The 24,521-nt window shown below is 48.9% G+C and overlaps 1 protein-coding gene across 1 annotated transcript; it reads right to left on the minus strand.

The window, feature by feature from the left end:
* Positions 1–1,983: 1,983 nt before the first annotated feature.
* On the minus strand, positions 1,984–23,661 carry Mturn (maturin, neural progenitor differentiation regulator homolog). Its single transcript, XM_057782974.1, has 3 exons — positions 23,405–23,661; positions 16,526–16,648; positions 1,984–6,758 (listed from the first exon to the last, which is right to left on the minus strand). Exons 1-3 carry the CDS (start codon positions 23,564–23,566, stop codon positions 6,654–6,656), a joined length of 390 nt encoding a protein of 129 aa, XP_057638957.1. The 5' UTR covers positions 23,567–23,661; the 3' UTR covers positions 1,984–6,653.
* Positions 23,662–24,521: the final 860 nt, after the last annotated feature.

Here is a 24,521-nt window from a genome sequence, read left to right on the forward strand (position 1 = left end):
AAAGCTAGTGACTGACTGTTTTGCTTTTCTGACCTTCAGATTGAACCCCAATATCTGTCTCTGGGTTTTTATTAATCGTGCTACAAATAGCAAAAATTGAGCAAAGTCTATGTGCTAACGAGCCAAAGGAAGAGCTCTGAGCTGAGTCCACACAGTACAAAACGTAGCTGTTGCTTCAGCCGTCCACCTGTCAATTAGCAGACCGTCTGATACCCAGGTGTGGGAGCTGCGGACACAGACCAGAAAGGCAGGCAGAGAAGCAGGCTGATGTGAAGAGACACGTTTTCTCCTCCTATGCCCAAGGTGCCTGCTGACTTCCTGCCCTACCCTGGCTGGCTGCTCCCTAAGGCTGCGCAGGGAAGCGAGCGTGCGGCTCAGCCCTTTGTTTATGCTGTGCTGACCTCTAGAGGCTCCCAATTAAAAGGCATCCCGGAGGACCCAATTCACCTGGAGTCTGGCCGGACTGACATCCTCTTTGGGGGCAGTTTCCCTGGAAAAGGAAGGGCTGCCGCTCCTTCCACACTTTTCTTCTTCGGCTGCCTACTTACAGCTTGCCCAGGACTTTCCCTCCGCCACGGGCAGCTGGTTTGGGAGGCATTTCAACCTTGCTTCCAAACTCCCAGATGGCTAAGCCCGACAAATGGAAGAATATTTGGTCTCCCAATTCATCAAGACACTGAGCTAGATACCTAGCCCTGGTGCCTCCAAATGCTGGGGTGTGGTTTTCCCCCCTGTGCTATGAATCCACCCATGTGTGTTCAGCAAGCCCTGGGGATATTGTGGTACCCACACCACCTGCCCGACTTTACTATGGAAACAAGACTGTTTATTACATCCCTAAGCGAGGAACCCCTCCCTTTCCTCTTTGTTATACTTTGAATCCTGTGATTTACTACAGGAGAAGGCATGCGTGGCAAGGCGGGATGTGCCATCTTCCAGCAGTGGCATTTGGGCTAATTCACAGCTGTGGGTCTTTGCTTGGCAAAGGGGATCCTAGGAAGAGGGGGTAAATCAGAGAAAAGCATCACAGCACAGGTCACCATTGTGACTTTATGGGACTTCCTGGCACTCCTGCCTCTACAGCAGGGCCAGGTGTTCTGCTCCTGCTCCTCCCCCAAGGGAAATCAGAGATGAGGTCACCATGCTTACTCTCACCCATGCGAAAACAAGGGGATGGTGTGTGTTTGAGGGAGGTGAGTAGTGCCACAAAGACTGTCAGGGACCTGTCTGGGCCAGACCCGTCTGTCTGCCAAATGATTTCAGAGATGGACTGTAATGAGAGGAGACGTGAGTCATGCTGTATCTGTCCCTGCATGTAAAGGGGCCAACTTGCCTGTGTGATCAAGTCAGAGAAACAGGAATTTTCCCATGATAAAAATCTGTCTATACAGCCCTTCTGGAATCAGGTTTAGCCTAGAGAGGTTTAAAATGTTCACACACAGCCTTACTCTGGACTTGGAATCTCTGGCCAAGCCTAAGGACTCCCCACGCCGTTACATAAACACACACTGCCTCAAGCCTGGCCTGCTAAGCCACTCTCAAGTCTAGAGAACCCCCATTCGGAGGGGGGAAACTTATCTTTAACCAAAGAGTGAAGCTTGCCGCCAACTTTTGAGTTCCTACTGAATGTCTGGATCTGGTGAATGACAGCAACTGGGAACAAAGACATTAAGGAAATGTCATCATGTCCTTATTAATCTGTCACAGGACACAGACTTCTAATTGTGCTACAAAGGATTCCTAACTAGGTTTGCAAAAAGAAATTCTGACACACAAAACTAGTTCTAGTTCAAAGGGAGAGGATAAACTGCTAAACACTAGCCGGAGTCTCAGTTAGATACACCTCTGGATCCACGCCTTCGATGTAACTGTCCCCACCCCCACCCCACCCGTGTCCATGGTCCTTGCTCTTCATTTATACACCACATATAGTATTCTGTAACCAAAAACAGTGGAAAGAGGAAAGAAAAAGGCAAATACCACTAGGGCTGAAAGGCTCTTTAATAACAAGCTTATGGTAATTACATCCTTGGATGTGGTCCTCGCCCTCATGAGAAGGAGGAGGGAGCAGATGGGACAGGGTGCAGAGAGAATTTACACAGTTCTGTCTGAAGCATCTAAGAAAGGACAAGTTTTTGGCAACCCATTTCACAGTTTGTCATTTACAAGAGAGCTCTCTGAAAGGAAATATGAACTCAAAGAAAGCACACACACCACACAGGAAAATCTCCCAGCCTGAAAAACCAAAAAAACAAAGTCCCTTGCTTTTGTTTCTTCTGATTTGCTTCTCTAGAGGTGGCTGAAATCTTGCTTGTACACAAATTAGCACTGGATTGTAGCTGGGTTTGGACTTGCCCAGCAGTGACTGTTTATTTTAGTGCCTTTTACAAAGCTGGCATTTGTATATAAGGCATACGTCTAGGTCAATTCAGAAGGTACCTGCTAAAATTGAATCTCAAGAAACAAAAATGAAAGGAAGGCCCAGGGAGATATGCGGAGCACACTGCCAGCTTTCTCCCTAATACCGAACAACTTGAACACAGTCCTAAGAGGACTACTGTGGCTTGGTGCAGTCTTTAAGCTGCTCTGAGTTATTCAGCATTGCAGTGTGGTAAATGGGGTTCCTAACATGAAATGATCATGGCCATTGCCACAGGCCACAGGCTGCCTGCCAACATTCCTACAAGTTTAACACCTACTCCATATGAAACCTAAAAGACCTCAGCTTCTCAAGTCATACTAGCTACCGTTAACCCAAGTAACTGAGTTTGTACGAAAGAGGGATTTCTAATGCAAAAATCTTCTTGTGCACTTTTGGAGACGATGCAACAAGCCAGGTATGACATCTCCCCCTCAAGGCTTATTCTAGGGACAAGAGCCTTCGTTTGAGTTTCACTGACAGCAGGAGCACCAGCAGAGGAGAGAGCAGGCATGGCTCACGTTCTGCCAGCTGCTGTTGCAGCCACTCTGGAGCCAGAACTCAGGAAGGCATGCTTCTCTGGCTAGCCGTGGATTTTATTTTTAGGGGAAGGAATTCCACCAGGTGCGCAGGGCACCTACTGTGCCTTTGGCTTGGCACGGGGCACTGTGAAAGTCACAGAGCCATCACCAGCATCCTCTAAACCTCCAGTCTCTGAGGAAAGCAGCTCTCTAGAGACAGCTAAGAAAAGGCCGCTTGGTCCTGTACCCCAAGAGGTAAGTGTGGGCTATGTGCTTTGTTTACAACCCAGATGGACTGAGACCTTTCTCTCTCATGGTCCCTGTTCATCTCCTCCCAACCCACATTAAATCTTGTCCATTTATACAACATTCCTCTCACTGTAGAAAACCCAATTTGATTAAACTGTTTCCCAACTGATGAGTTTTAACATGCAATAATTAAAACACTCCACTCTGGGATAACACCCCAGACACATTCTCCCTGCTCTGAGAAACTGAAACAATATTCAGAGCCATGCATTGTGCTAGAGAACAGGTCTGTCTGTCTGTCTGTCCTGAGCAATGGGGTCACCCCCAGTGTGCTTCAGTTTTCCTTAAGCACACTGCAAAACCAGCTCTGGCGGCAGCGCGCAAGGACAGTCTCATCATATAACAGACGTTTTGTGCTCTGGTCAAGGAAACACAAAATATACCATGTGCTGCAGTGGGCCTCGGAGTCTCAAACTCCGTGGGACTGAACCCAAGTGGTGCCAGGCACAGCATGGGGCTTCACTACCCTCCCTGGCTCTAGACTTGGATCCTTGAAGCCTGCACAATGCTATCACCAGGCAGATAGGAGGAATGTGTCTCCCTGGGTCACTCAGCGCTAGGATCAGGCTCTGTAGTGTTATCAGGGCAGAATGCAGACTTCGCAGCCAGTCATCGCGGTCAGCAGGCGATCAGTCCTTCCCTCGTGTGTTTATTCTCACTCTGTCTCTGTCCACTACCTACCAGGTTTTTCCGCTGTCACTTTCCAGGGCGACAAGACAAGCACAGTGCTCACCACACATCTGTTTACATCTTCAAGCTAAGCTCCCCTCTTGGGTTAACTGCCAACCAACTCTAGAGCCTTTGGGAGGGGGCAGACTCCAGGCTCCAGGATCTGGACATCCACTGCCACCATATTCTAAGGTAGTGGCATGGTCAACATCTTAAGGACACCATTTTTGGCAAAATTCCAAATTATTTTCTTCCCGTGTCCCCCACTGTCCTTGACTATCGCTCTTTCCGCTCACAGACTTCCTACGGCAGCAGCAGCAGGACAGTGTTTAAAGCTAGCAGAGCAAATACCCCCGTTTCGTAGGAAAGTTACATAACTTATCACTGTTTGCAGGCAAGGGCTGAGTTCTCCATAGTCCTGGAATGCCTCTGTGGTCTTGGGAAGGGTCACACTTTTCTCACTGTGGAGCAGGCCCATTTCCATAACTAACCAACCACAGGCTTTTTGCCTTCGCCCCCCACTAGGATATGACCCTTGACAGAATGGGTAGGGGTGGCTACGGCTACGTGTGTGCTTGTACACACAGGTGCACACTGGAAGGAATACACACAACAGCAGACAGAGGGAGGTTTGCATTTGCAAGGACAGTAGATTTGCTGATGCCTAGGGGTTTTGTCATGGAAATCAGCCACATCCAGGGACCTTTGCTCTTCCTGACCCCGCCCCCCTGGGGGGCAGGGGAAGCACACAAAAGACTGACTAGAGTTGTCAGTAGCCCGCTGCACCACTAGGGGTCTTAACTCAACTTGTACAAATAGAGAACACTAATATGATACCAAATATATTTGGTCAAAGTTCAAATACGTTTTTGATAAAAAAAAAAAAAACCATCTTATATTAATGTTCGAACATATGTAAATTTAGATTTGAAGCCTCTGTATAAAATTCCAGGTTACCTCATAACGGAGTAAACTGCTCAGGTGTCTTCATTTTACCTCCAAAAGTCATTTATGTGTGTGGCCTATTATGTTCAAAAGGAAGTCACCTGCCCTGGACCGTATCCACAAGACAGAGAGCTCAAGTCTCCTGACGATGAGCAGACATGGCAGGGGGAGCATGGACAGGACTGGACCTCACACCCTGGAAGGGGTACTAAGTCTAACTGTGCTAATGGGCGACTTCAAGGGAAGTCACTCGGCTTGAAATTAAGCATTACTAAGTTTCCTCCAGAAAATAAAAACACAGGTAGAAAAGCACAGATGGAATCCACAATGTGCCATCACCCAGCAACTGAACTCCGCAGTACACCAAGGAACAAGACCCTTCACAGCGGTTAAACAAAATGCTCGGACACGGCTGCCATACCATGTACACAAGCTTCTGCGATGGTGGGTTTGGTTTGGGTTTAAAATGCTGATAACATAATCAGATTACATGTGTGTGTCCGTGTGTGTCTGTGTGTGAGTGTGCACGCACGCACAACATTCCCACACCTGATGCATGGAGGAGTCAAGTGCTGTAAAGGGAGTTCTTGCATCCTAAGTTATGAGAACCGGAGACACGGGAGGGTCTCATGGTGGCCTTAGAGAATGTCCTGGTACTTATTGGTAAAAGGATGACAGCAGTTACTTCTGAGAGTTGTCTGTGTGTCCTGATCATCAAAAACATCCTCTTTTAACTAAGTAATCCCCTAATTACGACTCCCACGTTCATATCACTTTAAATTTTCACTGCATGGAGGTTCCCTAGAGTATTTCATTATCATTTTAAATAAAATAACTCACTGGGAGCCTTTACCTGACATTCTCTAATGAATAAAAGATTAGGAAAGTAAAGGATTTCATTATATCTAATTTTTTTCCTGGTTTATTTTCTTATTAGATTTCATCTATGGCTTCAAAGCTTAAGGGTCACTTACTCGGATTCTGGTTGTTTTCGTGATTTAACAAATTGCCGTCTCATCATAAGAGAGAAGGTGAAGGTTTCATTTCATATGCAGGCTTAGAATCAGTTTTAAGGAATCAATAATTTATATCTTTCACCCCATCTATACTTTCCACTATTAGAATTCAAAAGTGGCTTTGGACTTAGCACGTTTTAAAACGATCGAACAACCGCGGAACACTTACACTGACCAGTGGCTGGCCGCTACATGCTCAGGTAACCAATGTAACTCTCCAAGGAGCTCAGCCGCCCTCACCCTCGGCATCTGCGCTTGCGCAGTTCACAACTAGATAGTAAAACTCATGCTTCCTAAGCAAGACCTTTCACTTACGGACACGTCAAAGGGACATAAAAAGTGCAGGCTGCATCTCTCCTCTGTCATGCTTTTCCTCAGCAAGGTCCCCTGTGAGGACTCAAAACACATCCTTAATACATTCAGCGTTCTCTACATTCCAATCAGCAAACGTTAATTCTCCAACATAAACTCAAGAGGGAACAGGCAGCCACAACACGGATTCTAACTTCAAAGTGGCAAAGGCTACCAAGACATCTCCACAGAAACCCCGGCAAAGCGGGGCAGAAATTCTGATCACTTCTGACGAAGCTCATCATAGAAATGGCTTGGTCATTTGAAAGGTATTTCATTTTCATTTCGATGTCAAGAGCCAGATGTCCTGTTTTGAAGAGCTAATACAAAAAGCTACCCCAGGAGTACAGGACCCCATCGGGGATCACAGAACCTCATGGGCAGCACAGGGCTTACTCCCCTTCCGGAAGGCGACCTAGGAGTTTATTGCTGACTGACCCCCATCTGGGGGTGGTCCGCCTCTGGCTCCTCCTCCACATCTGCACTGTAATCTTCAAAGGCGTCGTCTTCATCTGGAAGCCCCAGCAGCTGCAGAGATAGAATTGGACAAGAGAAGCAACAGCTGTAAGGATTGCCAGGACTTCAGGCAGAAGACCAAAGGCACTGGACCCAAATTTGTCTGTACACAGCAAGTATCCCCCTGAACTCAACTCTCCCCCACCCCCACCACAGCTTTTACAAATTTAATAGAAGACACATCGAAGCTTCATGGATTATCAATTTCACTGGGTACCTCAGAGAGGCTCCTTTTTAAATGTCAAAGCACAGAGGTCCACAAACCACACCTATATGAGGTGTAGCCGGCATGTTAGTGAATCACACTACGACCAGTGCTAATGTCCCTTCAAAATGTCCCCAAATCAATCCTCTGGTTTATTTTCTCCCCCAAATACATGGGGATATTTATTAAGAGAAGCACATAGATAAAAATGCTAAGACAGCTAGGATGTTCAGCAGCAAAGGGTTAAATTTTAAGGCATGTTAGTAAGATAGAATCTTACATATACTTAACACTGAACTTTAAAATTAATGATAAAAGGCACATAAAATTAAAAATATGATAAAATTACATTTTAACTATGATACACATTTTCTTAAAACTCACATGGATGCACAGGGGAAAAGGCTGTAATTAAATATATTCAAAATTGAGTTTTCTTTAAATTACATTTATTTATTTTGTGTGTTTATATGCACTTATATCAGTATGTGTATGATCCTAGGACAATTTGCAAGAGTTGGTTCTTTCCTTCCACTGTGTGAAGTCTAGATAGAGAACTCAGGTCCCCAGCCTTGGCTGTAAACACTGCAACCCACCAAGCCATCTTGCTGGTGTGTTCTAGTTCTGTAAACATTTAGTGTGTGTGAGTGTGTATATGTGTTGTGTACACGTGCACGCATGGCGGGGATAAAGAGTTCCTGTAAGGCTGGGATTGTGGACAACTTTTTTCCATTTCATCTTTAAAAATGCTTTGACATGTATTTATGTATATGACTGTTTTGGCAGTATGGGCATGCACAGTACCCACAGAGCTCAGAATAGAGCATCAGACCCCCTGAAACTGGGGTTAAGCATGGTTGTGAGCCTTCGAGTGAGCTCTGGGAATCAAATCTGGGTCCCCTGAAAGAGCAACAGATGCTCTAAACCATTTCTCCAGCTTCCTTTTCATCTATGTTCCACAAATCCTTTATGGATTATGATATGGGAAACAAGGCAAATTCCAGAAAATACTTTTAATTATGTATGCATATGTATGCAGGTACGTGTTTGGGTTACGGGAAGGCGAGTGCTGGTGTCCGATCCTAGGGAGCTAGCATGATAGGCAGTTGAGAGCTGTCCGGTGTGAGTGCTGGAAATCAAACTCAGGTCCTCCGGAAAGAAAGTACTTAACTGCTGAGCCATCTCTCTGGCCCCAGAATAGCAGCAGCTCCATTAGAAACTGAGTAGTATTAGTTGGTCGTGAGCAATACGAACTGAGATTTGAGTGCTGGCAGAAAGCCATGGACTTAGGGCTCCTGGGTTTTTGCACGTAATGACTGAGTAGAGTGACCAAAAGACTTTTCACACGGAGACCCCAATCTTGTTACCTTCAGGCCTCTCAACTAAGTGGCCCCAGTGACCTAAACTTTAGCTGCAGTAAGACATTAAAGGCAGGCCTACTTATTCCGCACACGGCTCCTCAACTGTCCTGCCACCCTTCCTCCACTCTCCCTGTGGCTCAAATTGGGGAACAGGAAGCCAGAAGCCCCGACTGAGACAAGGTCTACACTCTAAGTTCTAGAAGTCTCACAGCCTCAGAGCCATAGGAAAGGGCAAAATCATCTGTGAAGCATTGCTGATCACAAGCCTAGATGGCCATGGCCAACTGCAGATGTGTGTTGTCCCTGTCCAGCTCATGACTGCTGGTGTCCCGGAGAGTTACTGCTCCCTTGAAGGAAAGGGCAGGGAGAGGTTGTCCAGCCCTGGCCCCCAGGATCTCATGTGTCCTTGGGAGACTAGAGAAGCTCCTTTGTGTCAGCATTGTCTCCTTCTCACACTCTAATGAGAGAGTGGCTAAAACTGCCTCCCGCGAGAGAAGACAGCTGGCTAGTCACGGTAAAAGCAGACAGTTGCTGTGCTGGCGGTCAGCTTTTAGTTAAAGAGCTGCTGATGACACAGCAGAGTGGAAGTGTCAAGTGACAGAAACGCTGCAATATCTGTCACAGCAGGGCTGCTGCAAGCAGCTTCTGCATCATCTCAACAGCAGAAGAGGAGACACAGGATCACTGAAGAGCGAGGGATCACTAACTATAAGAGTCAATGCATCCGTCCCATTTGATGAATCTGAGGTGGCAACTGGTCACTTGGAGTGCTTGGTTCGGGAGGATTCTGAGGCTCAGTGGGAAACTGTAGTTAGCCATGACATTCATGGGTGAGAATGGTACAGTCAAGGCATGCCTGGACATGCATGTAACTATAATGATCCTTCCCACAGGATGTTTGGGTTACTCACCCCAATTCAAGCCATGCCATAAGTGGCTCTCAATCCCCTCCTGGACTCAGCACACCTTGCTGAAATGGATCTAGCAGGCTGATTGGCACAAACCACACCTCTCCCCCTGCTCAGCTTCCTAGCTACCCCCATGACTTCAAAGCACACAGTTCTAGCCTCAGAGAGCCAGCCTCAAGGGAAGCTTGGGCAGGAAGCATCCTCCGCTCTGTGAATCTGATCAGCCCCTGTGGTTTCAGAGTGGGGAAGAGAAGATGCCATTCATAGTGGCTCTGGACTTCTAAGGGTCCTTGGTACAGATTTTACAAACACCCGGGAGGGTGGAAGATGGTTCTTGACCTGCCGTCTGGAGCCTTTGGCCTTTGGCATGTACCCTTATCTGTACAGCGATAACTAGGACACTGGCTGTAGCTCAGAGGAAAGAGCTAATGTCCACAGTGTGTCCACTGTCCAGCCTTGCAGGTATGCATTTTGTTGGATTGTCTAGGGAGTTCCCACTGCCCAAGTAGGCCCATTCCAGCCTCCTCCTATCTCTTCCCTGCAGTGCTGGCTTTGGATGGTCCTCGCTGTGAATGAGCACGCTAGGAAGCAGGAAGAAAGAAGAACTCCCCGCTAGCCTCTGCGTTCCATCCTTGAACTTGCACTTAGCACTCCTGGCTCACCATGCTTCAGACTGAATGAAAACTGTGTGTGCCCAGTACTATCTCAAGCATCCCCACGTGGTTCTCAAGACCAGGAGATGCTGCGAGACTATCCAGAATCACCCAGGAGATGACAGAGCCGGGACTCTCTCTGGTGAGAGGCCTGCAATCTTCCCACACGGACCTACCAGGCTGGCTACTGTAGAGGTGTCTGTCAATGGTGTGCCTGACACTTGGAAGCTTCTGTGTTTTCTACTGGGCAATGAATGGTTCCAAAATGTATCCTCAGTAGGAAATGCATGCAATTCACTTACATTATGACAAACTGGAAGCACACGCAGGGTGGCAAACTACCAGGAGGTCCAGAAGCACCATGCAGAATGGAACAATCCAGCACCACTGTCACATGCCAAGGGTGGTGGAGGATCTAAATCAGAGGTAGGGTGACAAGCAGCCTGGCAAAGATTTGGAGCCCTTATTGTGACTGTGCCCACTGGTTCTTACGAGAAAATGGAAACAGCAAAATCCCGGCTGACAGGTCTGGGATGGCTAAATGATTCGCGGTAGCTACAACTGTGCAATCCTAGTTTGGTGACTATTTTTTTTTCAGCAGCCTGGGACTCAAGTTTCTGCCCATTGTGTACAGGAACACACCAGCACTTCCAGGCCTTGCTGACCACAAAACTCCCTTGAACAGTTCACAATCACAGACTGCTAAGCCTGTCAGGCCACGCTGGCCTCTACTGGAAAGGAAGAGCTGCTGACGCTGGAGAATTCAAGTTCTCTAAGGCCCTTGTCACCTGCGGGACTAATTTCAGGTCCTGGGGACAAAGGTGCAAATCACTTGAGGCTGTGACCAGCAGGTAGCAACCCAGAAGGGCACACATCAGGCACTTTGGGCTGGTGAGTTTATGCTGGGAGAGAAGGCGTATGTGGCCTCTAGAGCATCCTGGATAAGCTAGAGCTTTGGGGTATATAGCATGTCCTTGGGGCTTCGGGCATCCTGACACACTTCTTCCAAAAGAGAAGTAGCATTTCTCACGCTTAGCTGTGTCTCTGAGTCACCAAGAACACTACTGACAATGCGGACCCTGACTCAGTGAGCCCAAGGGATCCCTGCATTTCTAACTTGCTCTAAGGGGGTCCAGAAGAGCCACCATGGGCAGCAAGACTGGCTAAAGCATTGGGGGGTTCAGAAACTGTTTATCCTAAAACTCATGTTGGGTTTCAGTCTTCTCCATATCGGGATGGAGAGGCCGATGCAAGACGAGAGTCAAACGGGCAAGAGTGGCAGATGCGCCGCTAGAGGGGACCTCGTCCGTCCCAAAACTCAAGCTCGGAGATCCGCCTGCTTATGCATTTTGAACCCTGGGACTAAAGGCGTACACCACCAGTGCCTGGCTAAAATATGACAAGGTTTGAATGTCCATAACAGGAGTAGAAAACAAAAGATACAGAAAAGCTAAATTTCTAAATCCACATGAACAATATTTTTCTTGGACTTTCTGTTCCACTTTGGCAAGCTCAGCACCAGGGGATTCTTCCGTTTCTTCAAGGCTACTGCCCATGTGGGAGGAGCAGAAGCAAGACGGTACTGTTCTGAGCCATGAGGGATTTTCTTGTGTGGAGTCATGATTGGCTCCTGGACCACTGGATGCAACCTAAAAACACTGGTTTCCCTCAGGTCAGTGTCCAGACTCAGAAGACTATTCTGGTAAGAGCCCCTTCTTGAGAAAAGAAACAATGTAACAGCCTCCTCCGCAGAGAAGACTGGGAGAAAGAAGCCATGGGAGCCTCAGGAACAAAGGCCAGACTGGGCCATTACTGCAACATCAGCCCAAACAGCATTCAACAACACCTTAGGCACAGTGATAGGACCAGGCCTGGGGGGAGGGGGGGCAACTCTCTGAGAGTAGCAATCCTTCATGTTCATGTAACTTGAGGGGAGGAAATCTGGCATTAGGAGACCCCCTCTCCTCTCCTGCTCTGCTTGCTTACCAGAAATCACGTCTGACATTTGTCATCAAATAAGGGATGAAAAGAGGCAGAAATGACTGGCAAGGTCGCCATTAATGAGGATCGATATCACTGGCCCATTATCTAGGTCTCTCATGCGAAGGCCAGGAATAGTCACCCGGGAGTCACTTAAGTGAGGAAAATGACTGTCCACATTTATCAATGGTCTCTGAAATTATTACCAGAGCAGTGCTACTCTCGGGTGGCGACAGTGGCGATGACATCTGCATTTGTGTGCCACCAGTGAGGGGGAAGAGTGGGGCCTGAGATCCTCCTCCATGAGGCCGGAGGCCCTTCCAGTGGAGAGAAATGGGGGTCACTCTAGGTGGGAAAGATGGACTGTTACATCCAGTCCATCCCCCAGCCCAGGGAAGCTGGACTTTGACAGTCTGTGTTCATGGTCAGCTTTAGACATTGCCCATGGATCCACGGGGCACTGAAACAGAAACTGGCTCTATTTTAAAGATGGGAACACAAAGGTTAAGAAAACTGCAAGATGTCATATAGTAAGGGACAGAGTAGTCTCCACTCCCTGGGGTATCTCTAAGGATTCTAAGCCAGGCAGCCAAGATGGACGCTGCTTGGGTCAGCTCTCCTGTGCTCAGTGTGTCCAGTGGATCTCTGCAGCAGGGCACTGCCGGGCGCTCTGAGTCTCAGGGAGTCCCTCCCTAATTTCTAGCATTTTTGACACATGTAAACTATACAGATTTCTAAAAATATATGTTTTATGAATATGATAGGACTCTTAGAGAATAGGGAAAAGAAGAAAAAAAAATCACCCACCACCCAGAAGCTCTTCAGTATGTGCCTCCGAGTTGACATTTATTTATCTTCTTTATAGACCGTTACCTACCCATGTACCATGTTTATTACTTTGCAAAAGCCAGGGTTGATAATCTTTTTCTTGACCCTTCCATTACCTTTGAAAGGTTCCTTATCCAGCCATATATTTCAGTTAAAAATGTTGAAATCACTTAGCAAGATATTTTTTCAGTACCAAAACCCTAGATTCACTACATAATGCTTCACCAGGCCAGACCAACTCTTTGCACCTGTATTTTGCGTGGTACACAGCAGTACACAGCAGTAGAAGCATCTGTTTGGTGCCTACTGTGCACAGAGGTCACCTCCAGCCAAACTGGGCTATTGCTGAGAAGATTTAGCAGCTTAGAAACCCAAAACTGCCTTATTAGTTTCCTCATCTACAAATGAAGAACCTGAGAAACAGAGGTCAAACTGTCTAAGGCACTCAGCCAGCAAAAGCCAGAACTGGAGTCTGAACCCAAGGAGCCTACACAAGCAGCTTGAAGTACATGTTCACAAACAACCTCTCAGAAATACTTTCCCCAAGACCCCACAGAGTGGAATGAGCTGACGGGGTGGGCACCCCCACTCCTTCTGCACAGCATCTCACAGGATGCCTGATCCAATACAGACTCTGCCCAAATGCTTCCCCCTGTTCTGTGGCCACTGCTGCTCCTAACCAGTGCCCAGATGGCAAAAGCCAAGTATGCTTTGCTGTCCTTTACAGGGCTTTGGCTATGGATGCTTGGTGAATTTTGTGGGAAATACAATGAGGAGAAAAAAAAAGAAGTAGGGTGGCTGAAAGGAAAAAGAGTAATTTTTCTTCAGAGATCCAATCAGATGTCAGTGTGTGAGGAGATTTCAGTGTGTGTGGAGCGAGGCTTTGTGACATTATTCTCGTGTAGGAAGTGCAGGCGAGAGGAAGGGAGTGAAGTCCACAGAGGTGGCATGGCCTTGAGGTGATACCACTCTGTAGGCTGTAGGTGCCCCATGTCCAGCTTTAGCAAGGTCACGTACACAGGGGCTGCCAGAGGCTCAGCGTGGCATCCATCTAAAGGCTATGGTGAGATAAGTCTCCGTGGAGAGACTGCACAGGGCAGTGGCTGGAAGGGGGCACAGTGACATTTTAAAGTCCCACATCTGCACACCCAGAAGGCAGCTATCTGAAGGTACAGGTGAAGGCAATCTTGGGGATGCCACCATGTGACCACTGACACCCAGGGAATGCGGTGCTGGCTTCCTGGCTTGCAATCCCCCTAACTGGATAAGGTCTTCTCTCCACTAGAATAGCAGCAGCCAGATCCGGCCTAGGCCTTCTTTCTAAGCCTAAAACTCCACAACTTCACATAGAGGTGAAAGCAGGGGACAAGGGACACAAGGTTCCCCCCGACTTCCCAGTCCCACAAAATGACATTCTAACAGCACCAGGTCCATGCGTCTCCTCCTGTCGCCCTCCAAGCCTCAGTCTACCACTATGACGTCCCTCCACTGCATGGCCAAGAAACTCAGCTTCCACCTTTCTCTCATTTTCTCATACTCTACTTCAACCCAACAGCGAGGCCAGCTGGGTCTGCTTTCCAGGCATTTCCAGCATCCGAGGTTCTTGTTCCACTTTTGCTATTTTTGAGCTGCCCTCACATCTGCCTGGAAGATGGCACTGGTCTTGCTGCTGCTGGTCAATCTAAGCACGTTAGTCCTCAAGAGGGAACCTCTCAAAAGAGGATATCAACATGGCCTTCTTGCTCTTGTCTCTTCAGGCTCTGCAGGACTGGTAAAGCCAAGTCCTTCCACAGCTACGAGACCCGATGTCTTCCTGGACTCCCCTCTCACTGTGCCCAGGTTCTCAACTCCAAACCCCTGTAGCTACATGGATACCTTCTGTACCCTAGGCTTTCAGATCTGCTAGTCTTTGTGCAGGGACACCCCCACCCATTATGATCATTGCAGACTCCAAAATATCCTCCTCACTGAAGACTACTTGTTGTTATTTTGAGACAGGGTTTCTCTGTGTAACAGCCCTGGCTGTCCCGGAACTCGCTTCATAGACCAGGCTGGCCTCAAACTCACAGAGATCCACCGGCCTCTGCCTCCTGAGTGCTGGGATTAAGGGCATGCACCACCACCACCCAGCTCAGGCTAACACCTCTTCCCCTCAGCCCTGGTTTATTTCCTGCTGTCTTGGCACCTATTGTGGACACACTGAGGTGTACTTGCTTATCTTGTCTTCCCCCAGGGGAACACAATGTTTACCACCTGGTTCCTGTGCTAGACCAGAGTAGGAAATGGTCCAAATGAGTTGGTGGGCATTCACCACACCTAACAAGGGCTTAGAAAATTAGCAAGGAAAAGACTAGAAGGCCAGATGGGTGACTGAAATAAGAGACTGTGACAAGAGCCACTGAGATTCCATTTCTCATGATGGTGGGCCAAATGATTAGGACAACTCTTTTCCTAAGAACAGCTAGGACATTTCACCATTTCACATCAAGTACGGAAATAGCTTCTTAAGTATGGGGAGGTCTTGGAAGCCAGAGAGGTTGACCTAATCTGACTGGGAAGCAAGAAGATAGATAGATAGATAGATAGATAGATAGATAGATAGATAGATAGAAGATAGATACATAGATAGATAGATAGATAGATAGATAGATAGATAGATAGAAGATAGATACATAGATAGATAGATAGATAGATAGATAGATAGATAGATAGATAGACTGTTCTAAGAACCATGAAGAAGGGAGTCAATGCCTAGGGCCTCTACGGGAACAGAACACAATAGGGTCCCCACTTTAACCTGGAGCCCTCCAAATGCCAACACTCCTGGAACAAAGATAAGCTAAGAGAGACAAGATCTGAACCCCATCTTTTCATCACTTAGAATGTCTGGGAACTACAAGTACTGAAGACCACCCCAGGCTGACAGGGCTCTCAAGGCCTGACAGCCCCAACACAAGTCCTCTCTGGATAAGGTACTGTCATCTTGAGATATCTGTGGGATACCAGAAGGGCCAGTCAGGAGACAAAAAAGACGCCAAACACCAACCCTGAGATGTCAGAAAGGCAGTTATGCAACCGACCTCCCTGGACCATAAAACAAGCTTGAGCTGCTTAGTGGAGAAGTAGAGACAGCAATTCCACAGCACAGCACTGAATGCATGGACTACAACCACAGTGGGCAGGGAAGCAAACGAGGGTGGGGCGGGGCAGGACGGGGCAGGGCATGATGCTAGGCATGGCTTTGGGAGAGAGAGGGAAGGGCTCACCAAGCTAGGGGAGAGTATAAACTTCACAGCCATCAGCTCTCACGAAAGCAGGCCATCGGCATACCAGAGAAATAGAGTCCTAAGTCCCAAGAGGGGACGCGAGCTTTATGAAGCACTTTTGAGAACTGAGACGAGAAAAAGAATCAATAATACTACCCTTCCCCACAGACACAAACCTGGATGGGCTTTACCTAGATTTGTGGCCATGTTCCTGATGCAGGCACCGCTATGATAAAACAAACAAGCAAGCAAGCAAAACCTGCACTACTTCCAGGTGCATTTGGGGTCTACCGGGTGAGAAATGGACTACCCCACTGTCTCGCAAAGGCTCTGTTTCTCCCACCCTCTCAGTACTTCTCAACTCAAGTGATGCTAGAGAGAGCCACCATTCCTGCACCAAATGGCCCTGCCACATCCCACCCTCGGCCTCCCCACTGCCCGCTACCTTTATACCCCAGAGCCTACAGTAGACAAGAGAAAAACAGTCATCCCTGGTTTGCCCCTTTCCCGACCATCCCTGCTATCAAGGTGCCCTACAGAGGGGGACAGGGCAGCTTCAGGAGCCACACAGCACCTACAGGTCGGAAGGACTTGAAGACTTTTTCCAAGACTTCATGGAGTGTCTTCTTGCCGCAGGAAGAGATGTAGTCCTGTGCAAGCTGCAGGAAGGGCAGGCAGTCCTCACTCTCGCTCCACACGTGCTGGGGCCCCACGGGGGCAGGAGAGACAAAGAACACAGGTCGTTACCCTAGAGTTTCACAGAATCGGGCATTCAAGGTTGGCCTCCCTTACAGGGTGAAATCCATCCCCTCGGTCTTCATTTGTTAGCACAGCAAGGGATCAGAAAATGTCAAATCCATAGAGCTCTCCCAAGCTTCATGCTCCCAGTCTCACCTGCTCTGTCTGCCATCTGTTCACACGTGACCAGAGAGCAGGGAGGCAGACAGACATCAGCCCTGCTCACCGTCACCCCTGTGTAGGGATAAGCCCCGCCCATTAGGGGGCGTGTTCGCCTCGGGCTAATGTTTACTTATAAATCTGCGGGGGGTGGGGGGGTGGGGGGGGTGTGCTCCGAGCCGCCCCTTATGCTTTCCTGTTCTCCGCGGGAACCTGTGGTTCTGTAAGTCTATTTCCCCATTAAAGCTGTATATATTTTTACAATTTGTCTGCATTCATTTACGCCGTTACACCCCTGCTCACCATCACCCCTGCTCACTATCACCCCTGCTCAACGTCTCCAGCAGGCACACGCACTGCACGAGGCTCATTTCAAAAGAGGAGAGAGGAGAAAGCAGAGCCATGGCCTTCAAATTCCTTTACTTTGCCTTCAGCTACCGCTGAGGAATTAATTAACCATAGTCTGGAATCACGAACTCGGAACAAGGTGTTCCCTCTGCAGATCGCCCCATGAATGGGGGTGCTGGTAAATTTCTTCAGAACGGAACGAACTTAGGAGAATTTGCAAAGTTGGCACGGAGTCACTGAAAAGCTCAGTTGTCCCTCCTGGCACCTTACGTGGGCATCCTACCTAGGCATCGCTGATAAACCTAGTATACGTGGAACCTGTATTTAGGTTTGCTGTTGTTACTGAGGCTGGGGAACATTGCTTTATGTGAGGAAAGCCATCTTAACATGTCTTTAAAATGAACACAAGTTTTTCCCAAAAAGGTCAAAGATGCAGATAAGCTGGGGAACCAGACTGGCAAGGTCTGGATGAAGAAGGCCTGGTTCTGTAGAGCCAACCAGTCAGGAACACAGGGCAGCCCACAGGTATCAAGGGTCTGTCTCGAGGGTGTAAACTGAGGAGACAGTGCTGAGGCCTGGGAATGGAAGGCATCTGGCAGACTGGAGGAGATACAGAGGCTAGGCGGTAGGAGACAAGACCTCGATAGAGAAGGACTCCGAGGGGTCCATGTAACACCACCTGCCTGCCACCATTCCTGTACGGAAGTGGGGTATCCCCCTAGGAAGTTCAGTTTGCTATCCTGTGAGCGCATCTCATCGCCCGCCCTCTTTGTCGCTGGAGGATGCCTTAGAATAGCTGTGGAGACTTCTAACACAGTAGGGGTCTAAAAAAAAAACACCGTTTATTAACTGCTAATCAGCTTATAGTTACTGTATTTAAAAATAAAAAGGATTTCATTTTATTTAAACTACTTCTCTCCTAAACTAAAGGTATCTAGCAGTGTTAGAATACAAGACAAGGTGATCCGAGAAGTCTGGAGAGCGTGTGTGTGTGTGTGTGTGTGTGTGTGTGTGTGTGTGTCCAGCAGGAACTGGAGAAGCTGGCTGCAGTCACAGAATTAGCTTAGGTGGGGGTGTCAGACTGAAGAATACTAGCTGCCTGTGGGTACAGAGGGTGCTTGGAGCCCATGGGCACAGTGGGCTCCAGGCTGCCCCTGATGGCAGGAGATGCCAAGGACGCCAAAAGTGAAGCGGAGCAAGTGACAATCACCCAGAAGCTTGTAACAATGCAGATTTCCAGGCCCACTTCCCAGAGTTTCTGATTGAGGTGGGCTACATTTCAAAACTTTGCATAGAGAACTCAAGCAGTTATGATACTAACCAGAGCCATGAGTTGCTGCGAAGTAGCCTACACGGCCCACACCCCGAGTGACCTGCCTTGCCCACAGCAAATGCCTGATGTGAACATTGTGATTACAGGCCCCCTGTGGCTCTTCTCTCTCTTACATCAGGCCTGAGCTCACCCAGCTAAGACAAAACAAGTGCGTCACCTTCAACAGGAAGGGAGCGTGTTCTACTTTCTATTAGAGATGACAAGGTCTGGTCATCAAAATGTGACATTAGATCAGTAAGACAACTCAACCCCGCTGAGTTCTTCTTGTCCTCAAGGGCATGCTGCTGGACTTTCTGCTGTGAACTGATGAAGTCAAGAGGGCTCGGAGCATACCCCGGATTCTTTCTGAGCCCCTGTGGCCTGCACCGTGTGCCTCTCTCATTGCTGTGTAACCACCCTCCCACAGTCACAGGTTCTGAGCCGTGCATGCGACCTGACCAGGAAGGGAATGACTTGAAGGAAAAGACGGCATCTGTACTGAACATGAGATGTTTGTCTGGCATTAGCCTGAACAATATAGAACAATGTGTACTTAATTTACATTCCCACTGTCCTAAGCACACTCAGTTATCTAAGACAGCGTACAGGGAACTGTGTGTAGGGTGTGTGTAAAGATGTCATTCCACACAACAGCTCTGAGCAGTCTCAAATTTGGGCAGCTAAAGAAGGTCCTAAAACCAATTTCCCCATGGACCATCTGAGCTGAAGTCAGGAGTGTCTGCTATTCTTGCTCTTTTTGGGGGAGGGGAGGTATTGTTGGTTCTTTGAGACAGAATAACAGTCTTAGCTGTCCCGGAACTCACTTGTAGCTCTATTTTTAATTGGTGTCTCTTAACCTAAAACTGATGTCTGTCTGTGGAGCAGACAGAACAGAAAAACCACAAGCCACCTTGTGGCAGCCAATGTACTAGCACACCCAGTGGGAAGAGCATAGTTAGCCATAACTAAGGCAGCTTGCTCATTGTGTTGAACATTCTGTCGGGGAGGAAACTGAGGTTCAAAAGGCCAAATAACTTGCTTGTGGTTACACGCGCAGCAGAAGGCAGGGAGTACCCCTTCTTGCATGCATACCCTCAACTACCTCTGTGCAAGCTGCTTAAGGGACCCTTGACTCAGTCACAGGTAAGTGACAGACAGGTTATTCCCAGAGGGGGTCAGAAGAGCTCAGGTGCCCGCCTGCAAACTGCCCACCATTTAGCAGATAATCAACAACTGCTTGTCCCCATTATTTGGACTCATAGCACCCCGACTTTACCCTCTTCATGATTAGCTGAATATACAAGTGGCTTTGTTCTCCCCTGAAATAACCTCTAGGAATAAGGCAACGCCGCTGCACACAGGACTCTTCGTACAGTGCTCACAGTAAGAACGGCTTAGCGTATGATTAGTCCACTCTGTGGGTGGGAAAACCAAAAGGAGCAGGTGGAGGGAAGTTTTTCCTCCTTCACACCATCACAAAACCACAAGGCAGCTCCATTTAAATACACCACAGAGACACGCTCACAAGGTACAACTATGTGAACATACATAGAAGAGATAGCCAGAATCCCTCTGTGAGTATTGCTTCTTTAAGAATATGACTATTGTTTCTGTGTGGGTTTGAGGGTGGATAAAACTGCACAAAAATGTGGATGCACATATGTTTCTTCTGGGTTGTCAAAAAAGGTGGAACTATTAGGTAAACAGAGCCCTCCCCACAATCAGTAATTTCTAGTCTAGGTGATGGTAGGGCATTTCTCAGTTAACAGACAAGGAAGAAGAGCAACCAATTGGATCCATACCTGCATATCTGCTCATGCACACACACACATGCACACGCTCACACACACAATTCTGTCCACCTGGTACTTGAATGGCTGCCCACATTTCCCTTCTCAGACCTGATAGCCACCAGGACCTTCTGAGTTGGCAGAAGAGGGAACCGCCATACAGTTGCTGAGTGCCCACCCCTCTGCCTGGGTGGCACAGGTCTTCCTGCCACTTGAAAAGCCACAACTCCCGGCATGATGTGCAGTTTGGGAAAGGGCTATATTGGCAGGTGGCCTGAGAAGTGAGGAGACAACAATGAGCTGCCCAGAGGAGTGGCAATCAAAAGAATCTTTGTCCTTGGGTCTCTGGAGCTACCATGGGCCAATCTTCAATGAGGGCACAGAGATCTGGGCTATCAGAGTCTCAATTTCCTCACCTATAAAATGAGTATAACATCTACCTCACAGAACTTTCGTGAGGCCCAATAAGATGTCATCTTTCAAGGCTGAGCAGATGGGTAAAGACTGGCTCAGTGGGGTAAAATACTTGTGGTACAAGCATGTGGACCTGAGTTCAGATCCCCAGTCCCCACTTAAAAACTTTTAACCCCAGCAGTTGAGGGCAGGATCCTCAGATCTCACTGGCCCTGAGGCAGGAAGTGCCTGTGCTGTAGGAAATGTCAGGAGATAGGTCATGCAAAGGCTTGAGATCCCCCCCACCCCGTCTTCTGACCACCCCGCCTTCTGAATGCTGGGCTTACCACCACCACGCCCAGCTCTAGCTCGTATTTTAGATACTTTAGAGAGACGCTAGTGGATGGCTAAGCTGCTTTCACAGCCATGGAGGGCACAGCACATGCCTTACCCACGATGCTGGTACAAGTCTGATGATCTGTACAGCAGAAGTGAGGAAGAGGAAGTTAGGAGGTTTTTAATTGGGGTTAGGATCTATCATACGGATGGCAGTAACATTTATAGCGATTGCCATAACACAGGCTCCCAGATATGAGGGCTGAGCTCAAGCCAGACACATTCTCCAGCAGCCCCACTAGGCATTGACAACAGGCTGCCACTTTAAGTCTGGTAACAGGCCACAAATATTTAAACTGCCAGAGAAGGGTTCAATGCTGTCTCCAAGCACACAGAAGTGGGAGCTTGGATGTTTGAGCAGAATCAGGGCTGCTATATCACTTCTGAGCTAGCTAAATGTACTGATGGGCCATTTGTATGTTGGCTATCCCTGACCCAGGAAAGCCTCATCAATGTTTGCAAGTTTTTCAATGATCTAAAACTTTGTAAATTGAGAGGTAAACAGTAAGGTTACATTCTTACTGTTACCCAAATCTTCAGATAGCAGAGATACCACTTAACTCAAACTTCTTTGGATGCTCTAACAGATTTTCTGAGAAAAATGACAAGACTCAAGAGGTGAGCGCTCTTAGCACACCCAACCTGGCACAGATTCGAGGAGCAATATGGCTAAGAAAACACCTGTGGTTGGCAACTTGTTCATCATGGTCTCCAGAATCTTTGCGACAGTGCTAATGTGTCCAAGCAGTTATCCTCTCTTCCTCATCCCCTCCTCCAGATGGTCAGCCAACACTGTAAAGACAGCTGAGGCGTGCTTACATGAATCAATAGTTTAATCTGTCTCCACTGGGAAAACTGTTTGGGGTGAGGTCTCAGGATCCTAGGCTGACAGGGAATGTAGGGATTACACCTCCACACACCCCACCCCCACTTCTGTAGTGCTGGGGGTCCAACCGGGGCTCTACACATGCTACTCAAGAGCTCTACCCACCAAGCAACATCCTTTATTCCAGGCAAGGGGTTTTAACAAAGAGAGTGGGGAACACCAGATCCCAGAACTTTAAATTTGCAGAACGCATGCTGTGCCTCAGACTGCTAGATGTACCTAAATGATCGCCAGAGAACTGGTATTAGGAAGCCAATTTTGTGGATAGGCAACTCAAGACATGTGGACAGAACTCAAATCTAGCTGCCACCCAAAGCCAGGAGCATATTGGCCAGGTGTACACCCAGACTACGCTTGTCCTGTCTGGGTTTGAGAAAGGTCTCGCTGTCTTCACTGTGAACTGTTGTACAGGTGAGATATTTATTTTGAGATAGGGTCTCACGGATCTTATGCTGAACTTCCCCATGAATGGGTCTGGGGCGCCGGGCCTGGGGTCCATGTCCAGCTTTGTCATTCCACCTGATGAGCCAAACCAATCGATGCACCGCCCATCTCCCTCCGCAGAAGCAGCAGCAGCGGCGGCAGCAGCAGCGCCTGCTCCAGCCTCAGGCCAGCGACCACACGATAACCCTCATTCCCAGCTGCCTCCATCTTACATTTGGGGACTATTATTTATAGTGCTTACGAACATTCCATGGCGTGCCATCCCCGCCCTGCTTCCACGCCTCCCATCTCAACCTCGTGCTCTCTGCATCCTCTTCCTAAACTGTCAGCGCCAGGATCCCTAGTGGGCGGGATGCAGGCCGAACGTTTGGTCACCATAATTCCTGGTCCTGGTCCCTCTGGGCCGGGTTGTGTAGGTTCTTTCTCTGGAAAAGCCGAAAGGCCTCGGTGGGGTCACAGAAGCCTCATGGCTGGCCAGAACCTGCACAGGGAACACACACTCCCTGGCAGCTCATTGAGGAGCTAGGGAAGCGTGGAACCGGGAATAGGCGTGCCCCCACCCCGAGAGAGCGCGCTCGCGCGTGTGTGCACGCGCGTGCATTTTCAAGCTCCTGGGCGTAATTCCGCAAATAGGGTCCAAAAGATCTAGCATTGCGGGTGTAGACAGAGGCTTTGTGTCTTTCCGAGGGATTTGCAGCCTGGGGCGGGGACCCTGCCGGGGAGGGGCGGCTGCAGAGTTGCATCTAAGACCCCGAAGGGTAAGAACATCTCCCTGGACCGGACCTCGGATCTAGACGCAGGGGCTGTGCGCCCCGCCCGGCGGATTTCATACAAGGACTCCCTGGGGATGCTCTAATCGAGTACGGGGGCGTCCGGGAGGTCGCCACACCTCGGCTCTGCGGCCCCGGGCGCCCTGCGCTGCCACTCCACCCCACCCAGCCTCCCTGGAGGAGCTCGGGCACAGCGGAGATCGCCTGCTCCAAGTACTCACAAAACTGTCGCCGCTGCCGTTGTCCGGACACAGCACGTAGAAGGATACGCCCGGGTCGGCATAGAAGTCCATCCTGCGCTCGGTCTCCTCGGCGGCGATGAGCTCGAAGGGTGTGCTGGAACACCACTTCTCCGCGACATCTGCCAGCTGCTGGAAGTCCATGGCGGCGCCACCCGCGCCTCCTCCGGGGCTCGCGGCTCCCGGGTCTGTTTACACCGCCCGCTCCGCCTCCGCCCCGCCCCCACCCCCGCCGCCCGTCTTGAAAGGAACCCAAGCACCCGGGGGCCCCGCCAGCCCGGGGCCGCCCCGGGATCGTGACGTCACGAGCCTTGACCAATCCCCGGAGCCCGACCCGGCGCTGCCCGGAGTTCGGTGACGTCAGGATGTGGGCGGGTCGCCCATCTCCGCAGGTGGTGGTGGGTGGGGCGGAGCAGGCTCCGGACCCTTACCCCAGCATCTGAGTCGCTCCCAGAACTACAGACAGATTGGCCCTTGCCAGGGTGGATGGTAGAGGTGCTGCCACAGCCTAGGAAAACAGCTTTGCTATCTACAGAAATCAAAATTTGGCCCTTCAAGGAACCCTGAATGTGTTTTCTAGACTGATTTGGGAGGAAGTGTACTCTTAACACGCAAAGATGTGCTTTTTAGAAATACCTTTACTATGATTCGGCCTGAATTTATGTTGAGTGTCCTAGAATGGCCAACTATTGTTTTAATTGTTGATTCTGGGGAATTGGGGCATTGTTTTGCATTTTGAGTTCCTGAAGATTGAATGCAGAGTCCTGCTTTTCCTATACAGGCAAGCTACCACTGATCCCCAGCTCACTGGAAAGCATGGCCTGACCATTGACTACACCTTTGATTGTTCTGGATGTTGCATGCTCAAGAGACACACTGGACTGCAGGAAGCGCAAGAGTCCTTGCACTTGAAGGGACACATTAAATAGCATCCATTCTATAAATGTCCACCGTGGTTGTTTTTAAAGTGGGCCTTCTGAACCAGGAGGCTTGCTAGCTGAGTGAACATGAGTGGTAGGCCACAGCCTAAGCAAACTGGCCGTCTAACCAAGTCCAGCTAACACACCTCTTATTCCCGAAAGGCCAGAGGTGTTGTTCC

The sequence above is a fragment of the Chionomys nivalis genome, chromosome 1, assembly GCF_950005125.1.
Source record: "Chionomys nivalis chromosome 1, mChiNiv1.1, whole genome shotgun sequence".
NCBI classification, from domain to species: Eukaryota; Metazoa; Chordata; class Mammalia; order Rodentia; family Cricetidae; genus Chionomys; species Chionomys nivalis.

What these genes read in the sequence shown, in the direction of transcription:
- Mturn (XM_057782974.1), bottom strand. Translation starts at nt 23,566, where the DNA reads ATGGACTTCCAGCAGCTGGCAGATGTCGCGGAGAAGTGGTGTTCCAGC. An exon ending in ACGGCAGCGGCGACAGTTTT is followed by an intron (nt 16,649 to 23,404) that starts GTGAGTACTTGG and finishes GTGGGGCCCCAG; the next exon opens with CACGTGTGGAGCGAGAGTGA. An exon ending in TCTTCAAGTCCTTCCGACCT is followed by an intron (nt 6,759 to 16,525) that starts GTAGGTGCTGTG and finishes CTATCTCTGCAG; the next exon opens with CTGCTGGGGCTTCCAGATGA.